The following is a 15,289-nucleotide window of genomic DNA, read 5'->3' as shown; positions in this document are numbered from 1 at the left end:
TCTTGGTTGTAGTTTCTTGCTATTCATCACTTTGAATATTTCTTGCCACTCCCATCTGGTCTGCATAGTTTCTGTTAAGAAATCAGCTGATAATCGTATGGGTGCTCCCTTGTAGGTAACTAACTGTTTTTCTCTTGCTGCTTGTAAGATTCTCTCTTTGTCTTTTGCCCTTGGCATTTTAATTATGATGTGTCTTGGTGTGGTCCTCTTTGGATTCCTTTTGTTTGGGGTTCTGTGTGATTCCTGGACTTGTAAGTCTATTTCTTTCACCAAGTGGGGGAAGTTTTCGGTCATTATTTCTTCAAATAGGTTTTCAGCGTCCTGCTCTCTTCTTCTGGCACCCCCATAATTCTGATGTTGGTACGCTTGAAGTTGTCCCAGAGGCTTCTTACACTATCTTCAACGTTCTGAATTCTCTTCTCTTCTTGCTTCTCTGGAGGAGTGTCCTTTGCCTCTTTGTATTCCAAATCTTTGAGTTGATTCTTGCGTTCCTCTAGTCTGCTGTTGGGTCTCTGTATAATATTTTTTATTTCAGTCAGTGCATGTTTAATTTCTAGTTGGTCCTTTTTCATATCCTCGAGGGTCTCATTAAATTTATCGGCCTTTTCCATGAAATTCTTGAAAAACCTTATAACCATGGTTTTGAACTCTATGTCCATTCGTTTGTTCTCCTCCATTTGTTTCGTTTGTGATCTGTTTCCTTGCCTCCTCATTTTCGCTGCTTCCCTGAGTTGGTAGCTTTGTGTACCAGGTGTCCTATTGGTTCAACGGGTCAGCCTCCCAGTTACCTGAGGTGGACACTCTTGGTGTACCCCTTTGTGGACTGTGTGTACAGCCTTATTCTGGGTGCTAGACGTTTTGTCTTTTAGTTGTAGTTTTGAAATTGTTGTGTGAGGCAGCAGTTTAGTTGTTTAAGTTTGCTGCCATCTTGGTTCCAAAGTGAAGTCTTTATTACTAATTTTTAATCCTATGATTTATGGTTATGGACAATAGAATTTATTTTATAGAGATTCCTTGAATTGGCCATTTTGAACATCCTTCTTTTTTTCATGCTTTAAGTTATTTTAAGCATTTCATAAAGTTTAGACTGAGTTTTATAACATGACTCATGCAAACATAAGTGGCTGGAACATAGGACAATAAAATATCTTTAGAGAAGTTTGTTTTTTAATTTCTGAACAAATTCAGACTTAAATAGTGGGGAGTGAAATGTAAAGAAACTTGGTAACTGCATAAAAAGTTGAGCTATAGCTGAAACCAGTTTGACTCGGTGGATAGAGTGTCAGCCTATGGACTGAAGGGTCCCAGGTTCGATTCCAGTCAAGGGCATGTACCTTGGTTGCGGGCACATCCCCAGTAGGGGGTGTGCAGGAGGCAGCTGGTCGATGTTTCTCTCTCATCATGTTTCTAAGTCTCTATCCCTCTCCCTTCCTCTCTGTAAAAAATCAATAAAATATATTTTTAAAAAAAAAGTTGAGCTATAATAGTTTGTGTAGTTTCTCATGGGAGGTTGACTGGCTGATACTGAGTCTGAGAAGTTTTTTCCTAGTTATTTTTTTATTAATACTATTATGTTAATTTTTTGTAGTGTATTTGAACAATGCTTTTTTTTCTCTATTACCTTGATTTAAACTGTAATTAAAATGTTTTATCATTAAATAACTTTTGTTTTTATGTGCTAGAAGACTGAGGAGTAGAAACTAAAGAAAGAAAAGATATTTGTACTTTTGGGTAAAGATATGTTCTTATTATTCCCCATTAAAGAATAAGTTCCCATACCCCTCTCCTCTGGCCCCCGACAGCCACCTGTGTACTTAATGTCTTTATGAATTTGCCTATTCAGGGTACCTCATATAATTACAGTTATATAGTACTAGATGTGTGATGCACGAAGATTTGTGCAAGAATGGGCCTTCCTTCCCCTGGCTGCCGGCACCACCTTTGCTCCGGCCGGAGCTGCCTTTCCGCCTTCGCTCCTGGCCCGGAGCCGCCTTTCTGTCTGTGCTCTGGCCCGGAGCCGCCTCTCCGCCTTCCCACGCTGCCCAGAGGCCCGGAGTGGCTGGGGCGGTGTGAAACGCCTGCATTGTCGCCATGGCGACTATGCAAGCATCCCGCTCCACCCTTGGCCACTCAGCGCCTGCATATGCAAATTAACCCTCCGTCTTTGTTGGGTTAATTTGCATACTTACTCCTGATTGGCTGGTGGGCATCATGAAAGTATGGTCAATTTGCATCTTTCTTTTTTATTAGTGTAGATTAGCTCTTTTATGACTGGCTTATTGCTCTTAGCATATCTTCAAGGTTCATTCATGTTGTAGCGTGTGTCAGAATTTCCTTCCTTTTTAACCAGTTAACTGCCACACATCCAAAACAGAAACCATCCCCACATGCCATGATATTTTGAATTTAATTGCGTCTATAGATGCTTATGGCGTACAAAGGGTTAAGGCTGACTATTCCATTATACATCGTATCACATTTTGTTTATCCGTGCATCTGTTGACTTGAGTTGCTTCCTCCTTTTGGCTGTTGTGAATAGTGCTGCAGTGAACATGGACATACAAATATCTGAGACCCTGCTTTTAATTTTTTTGAATATGTATCCAGAAGTGAAATTAATTAAATTAAATGGTAATTGGTTTTTTAAAAATTTTTTTGAAGAACTGCTATACTGGTTTCCATAGCAGCTGCATCATTTTATATTCCTAGTATCAGTGCACAAAGCATTTCAATTTATCCACATCCTTGCCAACACTTACCTTCTATTTTTTTTTATAATAGTTATTCTGGTAGGTGTGAAGTGATATCTCATAGTTTTGATTTGCATTTCCCTAATGATTAGTGACGTTGAACGTTTTTTCATAAGCTTGTTGGCCATTTGTATATCTTCTTTAGGTAAACTAGTATTCAAATCCTTTGCCCATTTTAAAATCAGGTGTTTGTTTGTTTTTGTTGAGTTATAAGGGTTCTTTACACATTCAAGACATTTACCACTTAATAAATATATGTTGCAGATATTTTCTCCCAATCTATAGGTTTACTTTTCACTATGTTGATTGTGCCCTGTGATATGCAAAAGTTTTTAATTTTTATGTGGTCTAATTTATTTTTTTCTTTGGTTATCTGCTTTTGGTGTCATATTTGAGAAGTAATTGCCTGTTCCAATATCATGCACTTTTCTCCTACATTTTTTTATTATTAATATGTTATTGACTTTAGTTGGAGTGCTTTCATGGTTCTAAACTCAACTGAGACCGGCTGGGACCCAAGGAAAACTAGCTGGCTTCCACTTCCTCTAAGGGCAACAATAACTGACCTTGATACTGAAATTTGGCTCAGGAGACGTAGAGAACAGAAATTTCATGCCATGATGAAAGGTAGAGGGATTTTTTCATATAGAAAGAGATAAATAACTGGTCTGTTAAGATTGGAGTTGACCCATTAAAAGTATTTGGAAATATCTCTCAATTTGATAAGATTTGGGTTACAGACCTTTCTCAAGAGTTGTGAGTGTGTTAGCCATCACACTGAAGATCAGTCCTAGCCTTACCCCCTCAACCAGGACACTAGGGGAAGAGGCTGATCTAGGTTGCTGGGGCGATCATCCCCAGGAAAGGCATATCCTATATAATTAAAGCCTAGGTGGCATCATGCCCTCGTCCAATGTCATCACAAGATGGCCACCACAAGATGGCCACCCTCACGTTGTCACAAGACAGCCACCACAAGATGGCCACCACAAAATGGTTGGCAGGAGAGGGCAGTTGTGGGCGATCAGGCAAGCAGGGGAGGGCAGTTGTGGGTGACCAGGCCAGCAGGGGAGGGCAGTTGGGGGCGACCAGGCCAGCAGGGGAGGGCAGTTGGGGGCTATTGGGTTGGCAAGGGAGGGCAGTTGGGGGAGATCAGACCGGCAGGGGAGCAGTTAGGCATAAATCAGGCTGGCAGGGGAGTGGTTAGGGGGTGATCAGGCTGGCAGGCAGAAGTGGTTAGGGGGTGATCAGGCTGGCAGGCAGGCAGGCGAGTGGTTAGGAGCCAGCAGTCCCGGATTGTGAGAGGGATGTCCCAGATTGGAGAGGGTGCAGGCCGGGCTGAGGGACAACTCCCACACACACACACATGAATTTCGTGCACCGGGCCTCTAGTAGTTGTATAAACTGATCCATGTCATAGGGATTGGAGGCCCAAGGAGGATCAGAGAACCCAACATATCTGTTGGAGATCATGAGGCTGAGAATCCCATGATGTATTCCACAGTGGCACCAGCCCCTCCAGGTTGCACAATACCAGAAGCCTTAGGTGGTTGATGATCATAGGCATTTGCAATGTTGGGATTCATGGGACGAGTGTTTGTAGAAGTTACTGATAAAGGATCTCCTTCTTCATCAATGAAATGATTTGGTTCAGTGTTACAATGCCAGACTTGGCTGAGTTTGTGGCATCTGCTTTCCCATTTTGATGCGCTGGTTCTTAAATGAATGAACCAGCGATCTTTTCTGTCAAAGAAAGGAGCTCGCTGCCATCTTAGGTTCCCCCATTTTGATATGACCTACAGACTCTCAGGGGGCTGCCATCTTAGGCTCCATCTTATCCCTCCCTTTCCTCTGAATTAGCCAATCATGCAATAATGGGAACCTGAGCTCTGAGCCCTGACCAATCAAGTCAGAGTGAAAGGCAGGGCAGACCTGCGTCAGGAAATAAAACCCCAACGGACTTCCCATTGGTGTGCTTCGCCCATGATTTCCAGCTGGTAACAGCACCCTTTTGTGCAGGAGTAAATTTGCTTTGCTGACCCAGTTTTAAGTGTTTGTCTCATTCCTGCGACATCGACATTGTTGAGAGCATTTCTAACAAACCAAGTCTTTATTACTAACTCATCAAGTTGAGTAGCTGTAATAAGTTCCACCATGGTAGCTCAATGTAAGTACATGGTCTTTTCAAATGTATTGAAAGCTATTCCAGACTAAAATTTGTGTGGTACTGGTGGGCAGATCTTGGCTTTCCTGATCTATTTTATACGGAAGATTTATGTAGGAGGCCCTTATTCTTTATACAAATACACACCCAAAAAAGCCAGCATGCTTCCTAATCGCCCAAATGTGAAGACAGGAGGTCAAACACCCAGATTTCATTTAGCTTTTCAGCATCTGCCAGGTACTCTAATTAAGGAACCACATGAGGATGTGAGTCAACCTGCCATAATCTTTTAGAAGTAGAATGATCAGCTGTGTGTTTCTGAGCTCCTGAATTTCATCTGTATCTTTCCCTAAATTTCCTTATAAGAGTTTTATGTTGTTTTTTTTTATTTTGGCTCTTACATGTAGGTCTTTTGTCCATTTGGGTAAATTTTTATATATGGTGTAAAATAAGGGTCCAACTTCATTTTTGCATGTGAATATCCAGTTCTTTTTAGGACCATTTGTTGAAAAGACTGTCCTTTCTTCACTTAATGGTCTTAGCATTCATTAAAAATCACTTGATTACTAACCAACTTTTATTCAGCTTCCTTTGTTTCAGTAACCATTAAGAGAGAGAGAGAGGCTTTTGAGAATAATATTCTGATATAATGACTTTCTGCTGCTTTTATGATTTTATTATTTCATCTATTCTATAAACCTGATTTATTTTGGTGGCATGCTAGTTAAATCCCATTAGTAAGGCAACTTTTCCTAAACTATTAATTCAGTTACTTTTCTCTTTAATACTAGGATATCTCAGATTTTTAAAAAAATATATTTTTTATTGTTTGACAGTATTACAGATGCCCTTATTTTCCCCTCCTTTGCCCCCCTCCACTCAGTCTCTGCCCCAGTCCAAGCCTTCAGCACACTGTTGTTTATGTCCGTGGTTATAGTTTGATCTAGAAACGTTATGGCTGAATGCAGATAAAAATTATTTGTTCAGCTGCCCATATAAAAATTACTTTTCTACAGTTTAAATCGGGGGTCCTCAAACTTTTTAAACAGGAGGCCAGTTCACTGTCCCTCAGACAGTTGGAGGGTCGGACTATAGTTTAAAAAAAACTATGAACAAATTCCTATGCACACTGCACATATCTTATTTTGAAGTGAAAAAACAAAACGGCAAAAACACCCGCATGTGGCCTGCGGGCCGTAGTTTGAGGACGCCTGGTTTAAATGAAATGAAAATTTATTGATACATTCTGTGATATTGAAAGCAAGCTAGTTTAAAATAAATTGATTTGGCATTTGAGACTCTATTTGTAGCTTTTCTCTAATGGGTATTTGGTTGATTACGTTCTTAGCACTAATGTTACTTATTTTCCATATATTTGTTTTCTTTTGGGCATGAGTTAAACAGGATATCTTCATGAACAAAATTTATTATCCACTGGTCCTATATTGTATATGGGAGAAAAAGCAAGCTATTTAAAAAAAAAATTCACCTAGCCATCAGTTTGATAGCTCCTTTAAAAATAAAAAATCCTCACCTGAGGATATATATATATAGAGAGAGGGACAAAGAAACATCAATTTGTTCCACTTATTTATGCATTCATTGGTTGCTTCTTGTATGTGCCCTAACGGGATCAAACCTGAAACATTGGCTCATTGGGACGATGCTCTAACCAACTGAGCTATCCGGCTAGGGCCCTAAGTATAATACTTTGAACATATTTGGAACTCAGTACATATTTAATTAATATGTATTTTGGTTTAGGTAGTTTTGATGTAGAAGATATAATTTTAAGATAAGAGCAGTGAAATAGATTGATATATATACTCTCTAGTTGTGAACCAATTTTAATCAGTTTCCATTTGCAAAATAACTTATTAAAATTTTAAGGCAAAATGGTTGAAAATCAAAAGAGTTGGTATTATTTTAAATATATGTGTTCTGGAAATTACATTATTGTTTAAAATATGATAATAGATTAAAATGTAATATTGAAACTTATGAAATATTTCCTTCTAAATATATTTTCCTTTAGTGGCGGCATGATTTTTTGCATGGATGGATAAAAGTACCTGTGACTCATGAAACACAGGAAGAGTGTCTTGGGATGGCAGTGTTAGATATGATGAGAATAGCCAAAGAAAATGATCAAACCCCACTGGACATCTATAGCTCTATCAGGTAATTTCCTTAAGTAAATCCATATACATAAATGGAACTGTTGGACTTTTTATATGATTTATTTGTATTTAGTGAACTTCCCATACTTTTTAATTTATGATTAAAAGTTGTATGGGTAAGTTTTCCTTCTTCTGCACAACACACACTTTCTTCCAGTTTTATTGAATAATAGAGGCCTGGTGCACAAAATTCGTGCACGGTGTGTGTGTGTGTCCCTCAGTCCAGCCTGCACCCTCTCCAATCTGGGATCCCTCTCACAATCCAGGACTGCTGGCTCCCAACTGCTCACCTGCCTGCCTGTCTGATTGCCCCTAACCGCTTATGCCTACCAGCCTGATCACCCCCTAACCACTTCCTTGCCAGCCTGATTGACGTCTAACTGCTCTCCTGCCGGCCCAATTGCCCCTAACTGCCCTCCCCTGCCGACCTGGTCACCCTTAATTGCCCTCCCCTGCCAGCCTGGTCGCCCCTAACTGCTCTCCCCTGCAGGCCTGGTTGCCCCCAACTGCCCTCCCCTGCTGCCCAGTCACCTCTAACTGCCCTCCCCTGCAGGCCTGATCGCCCCCAACTGCCCTCCCTTGCAGACCTGGTCCCTTCCAACTGCCCTCCCCTGCTGGCCTGATCACCCACAATTGCCCTCCCCTGCTGGCCATCTTGTGGCAGCCATCTTGTGTCCACATGGGGGCAACCATCTTTGACCACATGGAGACTGCCATCTTGTGTGTTGGAGTGATGGTCAATTTGCATATTACTCTTTTATTAGATAGGATTGACATAAACACTGTATAAGTTTAAGGTATACAGCATAATGACTTACATATATCATGACATGATTACTACTATGAATTCAGTTATAACATCAATCATTTCATATAGATAGAAAAAAGAGAAAGAAAAAAATATTTTTTCCCTTGTGATGAGAACTCTTAGGATGTACTGTCTTAACAACATTCATGTATACCATACAGCAGCATAAACTGTAGTCCTCATATTGTACATTGCATCTGAGTAGTACTTATTTATCAAATAAATTATTGAAAGAGTTGGTATACTATAGAAAATATCATAGGTGTTCGATACCTATTTATTATTTGATTTATTTATTCTAAAAAGGCTAGGTAAGGTCGGAGGACTGAAAAGAGCACCTGGAGTCATAATTTCTACCAGCAGATCCTCATATTTTCTGTATAAATAATTCTGAATCAGAGTATCTCTAATAGGGTCCATATTTTACTTGAATTACTATCATCTGAGGTTCCTGCTAAAATGGAAGATTCTTGGGCTCTAACCCAACAATTTGGATTCAGTAAATCTGAGGTGAAGTCTACAAATATGAATTTTTATAAGTGCTCCATGAGATTGAAAAAAATCAATTTTATTGAAGTATAATTGACATACAAAATTGTAAGATATAGTTAATGTAAAAACATTCAAACCTGTAAAGAATTTTTGTAAGTGTATTTGAGCCAAACTGTCGACAATTGCCAGGAAGCAGTATCTCAGCAGATTGGGATAATGCTCCAGGGAATGGTGGGTTTTTCATCGATTTTTATACATTGCAATCAAACAAAAGAGGGGATGCAGGTGGGTTACATGATAGATTAGAGAAGTGGGAGAAAGCAAAGCGGGGATGTGGGGTTGGGGTGGAACCTCTGGGATTGGATAAAAAGTGAAATGATAGATACGTACTTATCTGTCCTCGTGCCCTGGTACATTGGTTATGACCCAAGGGAAAAAGGGAAGTTACAAGTTACCCAGACATTTCAAGGATATGTTATCATAGGTGCAAAAAGACATATAGGCTCAGTTAAGGTAAAGATTGACCTTGTCAGTGAAGATACTGGCCTATGACGTAACTACCCTCCATAACTGCTTTTAGTTAAAGTTTAATTTCAGGCCATCCTTTGTGGTCACTTTAGGTCTCTGAGATTGCAAGACCTCCATGCAGGCCTTCTCTGAGTTTATCAGGTTAGCATGTGGCCTCTTTCATCCACAATATTTAAAGTGTACATCATCATGATTTGATATACATTGTGAAAGGATCCCCTATGAAGTTTATTAATACATCCACCACCTCACATATTTATCTTTTTTGAGGTTTTTTTTTTTTTTTAGGAGGGGGGGAAACTCCTTAACAAATTTTACATACCTATATAGTGTTGTTAATTATAATCACTATGTTGTACATTAGATCCTCAGACCTTATTCATCTTATAAGTGATTCAGCAGAATCTTACACAAGTAAAGCATACTCCACACTCTTCAAATTATTCTTCTGCACATTTAATTTTGACAATCATGCCAAATATAATTTTTTAACATTTATTTTTATTTTTAAATAATTTTTTATTGTTGAAAGTATTACCAAATACAATTTTTGAAACACTACTCCTGCAACCCAGCTTTTATGGCTGGAAAACTTCCACTCTTTTTAAAGATACACAGGAATATGGGTGTATAGTATATAAGATTGCTTTGGGGTTTTTTAAAGTCTGAATACGAAATAATATGTCTTACCTATTACATATTTACCAGAGTAAAAGTTTGAAGATGCCATGAATCTGGTTAAAACTCCCTTTATTCTTTGAAACACTTTTCTCAATGATTGACTTAAGTCACTTCTTTCCTGAGTGTCTTCAAAACAGTTCATACGCAGTTTGCAGCATATCAATTTCCTGTTTCCCTCTTTGGTTTTAAGTGTTCCTTTCTTGCTTTCAGATGTTCATTAAGCCTTAACTTAAGGCTAGGGGCTATAGGGTATGATTTCAGGAACTCGCTGAGGAATCTAGAAGATTCCAAAGCCCAAAGGAAAAACAAACATTTCTGTTTTCACTAAGGCCTCATTCATTTGTTCGTTCATTCACTCATTAACAGCATTTATTGAATACCTGCTATATGCCAGACCATAGGAGAACAGAGTCAGGGGAGGAGTATTTTACATACCATTGATGGAAACTGAAGGAATTGAAGGGAGCACAGTTGAAGAACAGAGAAACTTTGAATTTTATAAATACGAAGTCTTTTCTAGGCTTATGCTATGTTGGAACACTTCTGCTTTGGAAACCATGATATTGCCCGAAGTCTTGGCATCATCCTGTGGTTTCTTGAGGTCAGGAATCATTCTCTCTCTTCTTCTCCCTATATTATTTAGTCTAGTGTCCTAAACTCAGTGAAGGTTTAGTAATTGTATTTCTGTGGTTTTTCTTAATCAGGATATAAATGCATCTGCAAATTCTGCATAACTTTTCTTTTAAAATTATACAGATATCAAACATTCATTATAAAATTTCATGATATTTTAAAAAAGTTTTATTGATATATATTTCACATACCATAAAATTCACACACTTAAAATGTACAATTCAGTATTTTTTATTATTGACTTGTAAGGAGTCTATATATTTGGATACAAGTCTACACATATAAGTTATCATATCTACACATATAAGTTATCATATATAAGTTATCATATATTTCTCCCATTCTGTGTATTGTTTTTCACTTTCTTAAAAATATCATTTGTAGCACCAGAATTTAAATTTTGAAGTAGTATAACTTTTCAGTTTTTTCTTTTGTCTGTTGTACCATGATATTTTAATTTTTGATGAATAATTTATTCCTGTCCTGAAGTTAAAAACATGCCTGCCTTGCTTGCCTTGTTAATATAACTCACTGATAGTTCCTGAATTCTCATTTAGTGCTTATTTTTGAGAAATAAAGACTCTGCTCAGTTTTAAAATATTCAGGATTAATGGGAAAACAGATGAATTATTAGTTTGGGGCAGAATTTACACTAATAAAAGAGAAACATGCAAAATAACCATCACTCCGCTATACCCACCAGCCAATCAGGAGCGAGTATGCAAATTAACCCAACTAAGATGGCGGCCGCCACGGAGCTGGAGCGAGCAGGAGGCTTGGGTTGCCCCTGGCAATGGAGGAAGCCAAGCTTCCTGCCCGCCCTGGCTGGCCCTGGCCTCTGCTCAAGGCTACAAAGTTTCAATTATAGAAGGTAAATAAATCCCAGATAGCTGCTTCCAGCCGGCCCTGGCCTCTGCTCAAGGAGGCGCTGGAAAAAAAAAAAAAGAAAAACAGCCCCTTACCCAGGCTGGCCACACCCCCTTGGGGTGAGGGTCCCCGCTGGGGGGCTTGGCCAGCCTGCAAACAGCCATCAGCCCTCACCCAGGCTGGCCAGGCACCCCAGTGGGGATCACCACCCTGAAGGGGGTGTGGCCAGCCTGCAAACAGCCCTCAATCCCTCACCCAGGCTGGCCACACCAACATGGCCCGATCCCTGTAAACGGGCAGTTGAACATCCCTCGAGGGGTCCCAGAATGGAGAGGGTGCAGGCTGGGCTGAGGGACAACCCTCCCTGTGCACGAATTTTGTGCACCAGGCCTCTAGTCTATAATAAAAGGGTAATATGCTAATTAGACCAGATGTCCTTCCTTCCGAACAAAGCCGCAGTGGGCGGGGCTGAGGCAGAGGTGGCAGAGGCCCCGGCCGCGGCAGGCGAGGGCCAGGGCCAAGGCATTTGCACGAATTTCGTGCATTGGGCCTCTAGTTAAATAAGTAAGCTGCTTTGTTCCCAAAAATATCCAGTAGAGTATGGAACTCTGATTAGTATAACTAAATACATATCCTCTCCCAGACTTAAAAAAAAAAATCCATGTAAGGTGCACCTCTTTGTATCTGTGCCTGTGCATTAGGTATGTCTGTATCTGTCAGCACATGCCTCTGTGTGCATATGCACCTGCATGTGTTTGTGCATCTGTATGTGTTAGATACTTAATTGTTTGTTATTGTTAATCCTCACCCAATGATATTTTTTCCATTGATTTTCAGAGAGAGTGGAAGGAAGGGGGGAGGGAGAGGAAGAGAGAACGAGAAGAGAGAGGAGAGAGAGAAACATTGATGTGAGAGAGACACATCGATTGGTTCCCTCCCGCACATGCCCTGACCCGGCTGGGGATCGAACCTGCAACCCAGGTATGTGCCCTTGATGGGGAAACAAACTCTCCACCTTTTGGTGCACAGGCCAACACTCTAACCACAAGCACACTGGCCAGGGTGATACTTAATTTTTATTTTTTTATTGTTTTCAGAGAGGAAGGGCGAGGGAGAGATAGAAATATCAATGACGAGAGAGAATCATTGATTGGCTGCCTCCCACATGTCTCCTATTGGAGATTGAGCCTGCAAACCTGGGCATGTGCCTTGACCTGGGATCAAGATGCACATGCAGATGACTTCATGGTTCATGGGTTCACACTCAATCACTGAGCCACACCGGCTGGGCGATACTTAATTTTTTGTATGTCAATCCCTAATTGGGTATTTTGGCTTAGGTGTTGGAGTATAGAAAGTGAAGGAAATAAATAAGATTTTTCTGTTTTCATTCTTCACCTGCTCTTTAAAATCTTACATTTGCTAAAGGGTAGGAAGAAGAGAACTCGAGAATGGAGGGAGTTTAAAAGGGAGTCTGTTGAATTTGCAAACACTAGGTCAGGGCCAAGAACACTTACATAGCAAGAAGCTACATACCTCATATCATTAAGACTTGCTTTCTAAATAAGCAAATACTAGAATTTCCAGTGGCCTACTTCAACTTTAACAGTAAGATGAAGATTTCATTTATAGTATAAAATATAGTTCCTAAGGCACAGCTTTATTTCAGAGCCTTAATTTTAGGATTCTTTAAAAAACTCAATATAAGAGAAGTATCAGAAAAAATGTTTTTATGCTCTAAGAGATAACAATTTGTGTCTCTTGGAATATTTTAGTGTTTCTGACAAATCTGGTTCTAATAGCATGACATGAAGTGTATTCATCATATTCAAAAACCACATACTCCTGTGGTATTCCCAAAAGGTATATATGTCTGATCCTTAATTCTAGGAATCAAAGTGGAAAGCCTTGCTGTATGATGTTATCTTAAACTCCTCTTTTTCATCTTCAAATTAGTTTTTCAAAGTCTTATTGAATCAAGTAGTCATTGATGTTTATGTAAATCGTATTCCACATTTAATAAGGCTCTTGGTAACTTTTTTTTTTACAAAAATATATAAAGTAGGCATTGGAATTTGCATTCTGATTGTATTTTAAATCTTTTTTTCAGTGTTTTCTAAACTTACTGAGGCTCTCCTATCTGCTGTATAAACTTTTTAAAATTTTATATATTTCTTTACTTACATATATGTAGTTGCTATGAAAGGAACAGAATATGACTTTTAAGGTCTGACAAATGAGTGGAATTTAATGGATGGAAAGAAGTGAGTGATGGAAAAGGCCTCGTAGCAGAAGGGAGCATAGGAAGACTGAAGAGAGTCAGGCAGAGCTCAGAGTTAGTAAGAGATGGGGCAGGAGTTTGACCATGTAGAACCTTAGAGTCATGTGGTTAAGGTTAAGAACACTAAGAAACCATGCAAGGTTATTAAGCAATGGTGACATTATTCGATTTGTGGTGTTAAAAGCTCTCCATGACTCCAGTGTAGAAAACAGAGGGGCATAAGTGTAAATGGAAATGAGAGTCAAACAAAGTAAGGTCATTGCTGTAGTTCCTCCAGGAGATGCAGTTGAATGGTTTAGTAATAAGAAAAATGGGCAAATAAGAGAAATATGTAAAAGATAAAGCCCAGGGACTGTAGTGATGGATTGAATAATGGGGGTTGAGGGAGAAGGTAGTATAAAGGGTGATTCCTGGGACTTGTAGAAGTAGCTGAATTGTAGTGCTGTTTACTCAAATAGAGAATGTTGTAAGGCCGAAACCGGTTTGGCTCAGTGGATAGAGCGTCGGCCTGCGGACTGAAAGGTCCCGGGTTCAATTCCGGTCAAGGGCATGTACCTTGGTTGCGGGCACATCCCCAGTAGGGGGTGTGCAGGAGGCAGCTGATGGATGTTTCTCTCTCATCGATGTTTCTAGCTCTCTATCCCTCTCCCTTCTCTGTAAAATATCAATAAAATATATTTAAAAAAAAAAGAATGTTGTAGGAGGATCTTGGGAGGACTTTAGGGAGACTCATGAGTTTGCTTTGACACATTGTTTGAGGAGCTTTGGGGCTATCCAAATTAAATGGGTAGATTGACTTGATTGTGGAAGATAAGAGTCTGGAGTTTAGATATTTAGATGGAAATATCAAATGATTTGCATATAGAGTATCTAGAAGGAAGACAATGTGTAAAAATAAGAAGAGGGCCCATAATTAAGTCTTGAGGAATGTCAACATTTAATCACTAGGCCAGTGATGGCGAACCTATGACATGCGTGTCAGCACTGACATGCGTAGCCATTTCTGATGACACGTGGCTGCTGAGGCGGCCGCATGCCAAGGATGAAACATTTGCTGCTCCTGAGGATGAAACATTTGCAAAATAATGTTTTTTCCTCAAAGTGACACACTACCCGAGTTATGCTCAGTTTTCTGGCGAAGTTTGACACACCAAGCTCAAAAGGTTACCCATCACTGCACTAGGCAAAAGGGAATGTTCCTTTAAAGAAGATTAAAAAGGAACAGCCAAAGAGATGGTAATAAAATCAGGAAAGCTAAGGGGAAAAAATTTCAAGGAGAGCATGATTAACAGTGTTGGATGCTGCTGAAAAAATTAGAGGAAGACAGGATATAGGGAATACATGTTAAAGAAATGGCTTTAACTAGCAGGTTTATACCTACCTCATTCATTGTAGTAGGTGGAAAGGAGGAGAGACTGAGTGCAGATGTATATAGGCTGCCAGCAGGATATTGAGAGAACTCTGCTTAGAGATGCTTTAAAAAAATTATTTTTTTTTTTTAAAGAAAGAGATGAAGTCATCAGCTGAAAGTGAGGAGGGATGTAGCTGAGGTTTGAAGGAGGAGGTTTGAAGAAATTGGAGAAGGTTTGGCATGGTTGTGGGACTTGGGAAATTAGTTGAACAGAGAAATGTCATAAAAGTGATGGAAGTGATGAAAACCTATTTAAAATAGGTGATTATCAATTTACAATGCAGCACATATATCCTGTCAAATGACTTTCTCCAGCAGCGCTGGCTGTTTACAAAACAGGGAGTTCCTCCAGGGACTTACCGTGGAGAAAGTGTGTGTGTGTGGGAGGCGGGGAGGAGGAGGAATCAGGGGGAATAGGGAGTAAGAAGTGGTAAACTGGTAAATGTTTAACAACCTGTTCTCAGAGAGGTGGCAGGGAAGGTCTGGCTTGTAAT

The 15,289-nt window shown here is 39.7% G+C and overlaps 1 protein-coding gene across 6 annotated transcripts in view; it reads left to right on the top strand.

Annotated features, from left to right (window-relative positions):
- JAK2 (Janus kinase 2) overlaps positions 1-15,289 on the top strand; it is a 104,853-nt gene that overhangs the window by 49,142 nt on the left and 40,422 nt on the right. For all 6 annotated transcript variants that reach the window (XM_054727593.1, XM_008144991.3, XM_054727594.1 and 3 more), the window contains one exon: positions 6,950-7,095. In XM_054727593.1, coding sequence (XP_054583568.1) covers positions 6,950-7,095 — 146 coding nt within the window. The remainder of the gene's footprint in view (positions 1-6,949; positions 7,096-15,289) is intronic.

This window comes from Eptesicus fuscus, chromosome 15, assembly GCF_027574615.1.
Source record: "Eptesicus fuscus isolate TK198812 chromosome 15, DD_ASM_mEF_20220401, whole genome shotgun sequence".
Classification (NCBI taxonomy): domain Eukaryota; kingdom Metazoa; phylum Chordata; class Mammalia; order Chiroptera; family Vespertilionidae; genus Eptesicus; species Eptesicus fuscus.
Note: the sequence above shows the minus strand (reverse complement) of the source record. Positions and strands in the feature narration are given on the sequence as shown.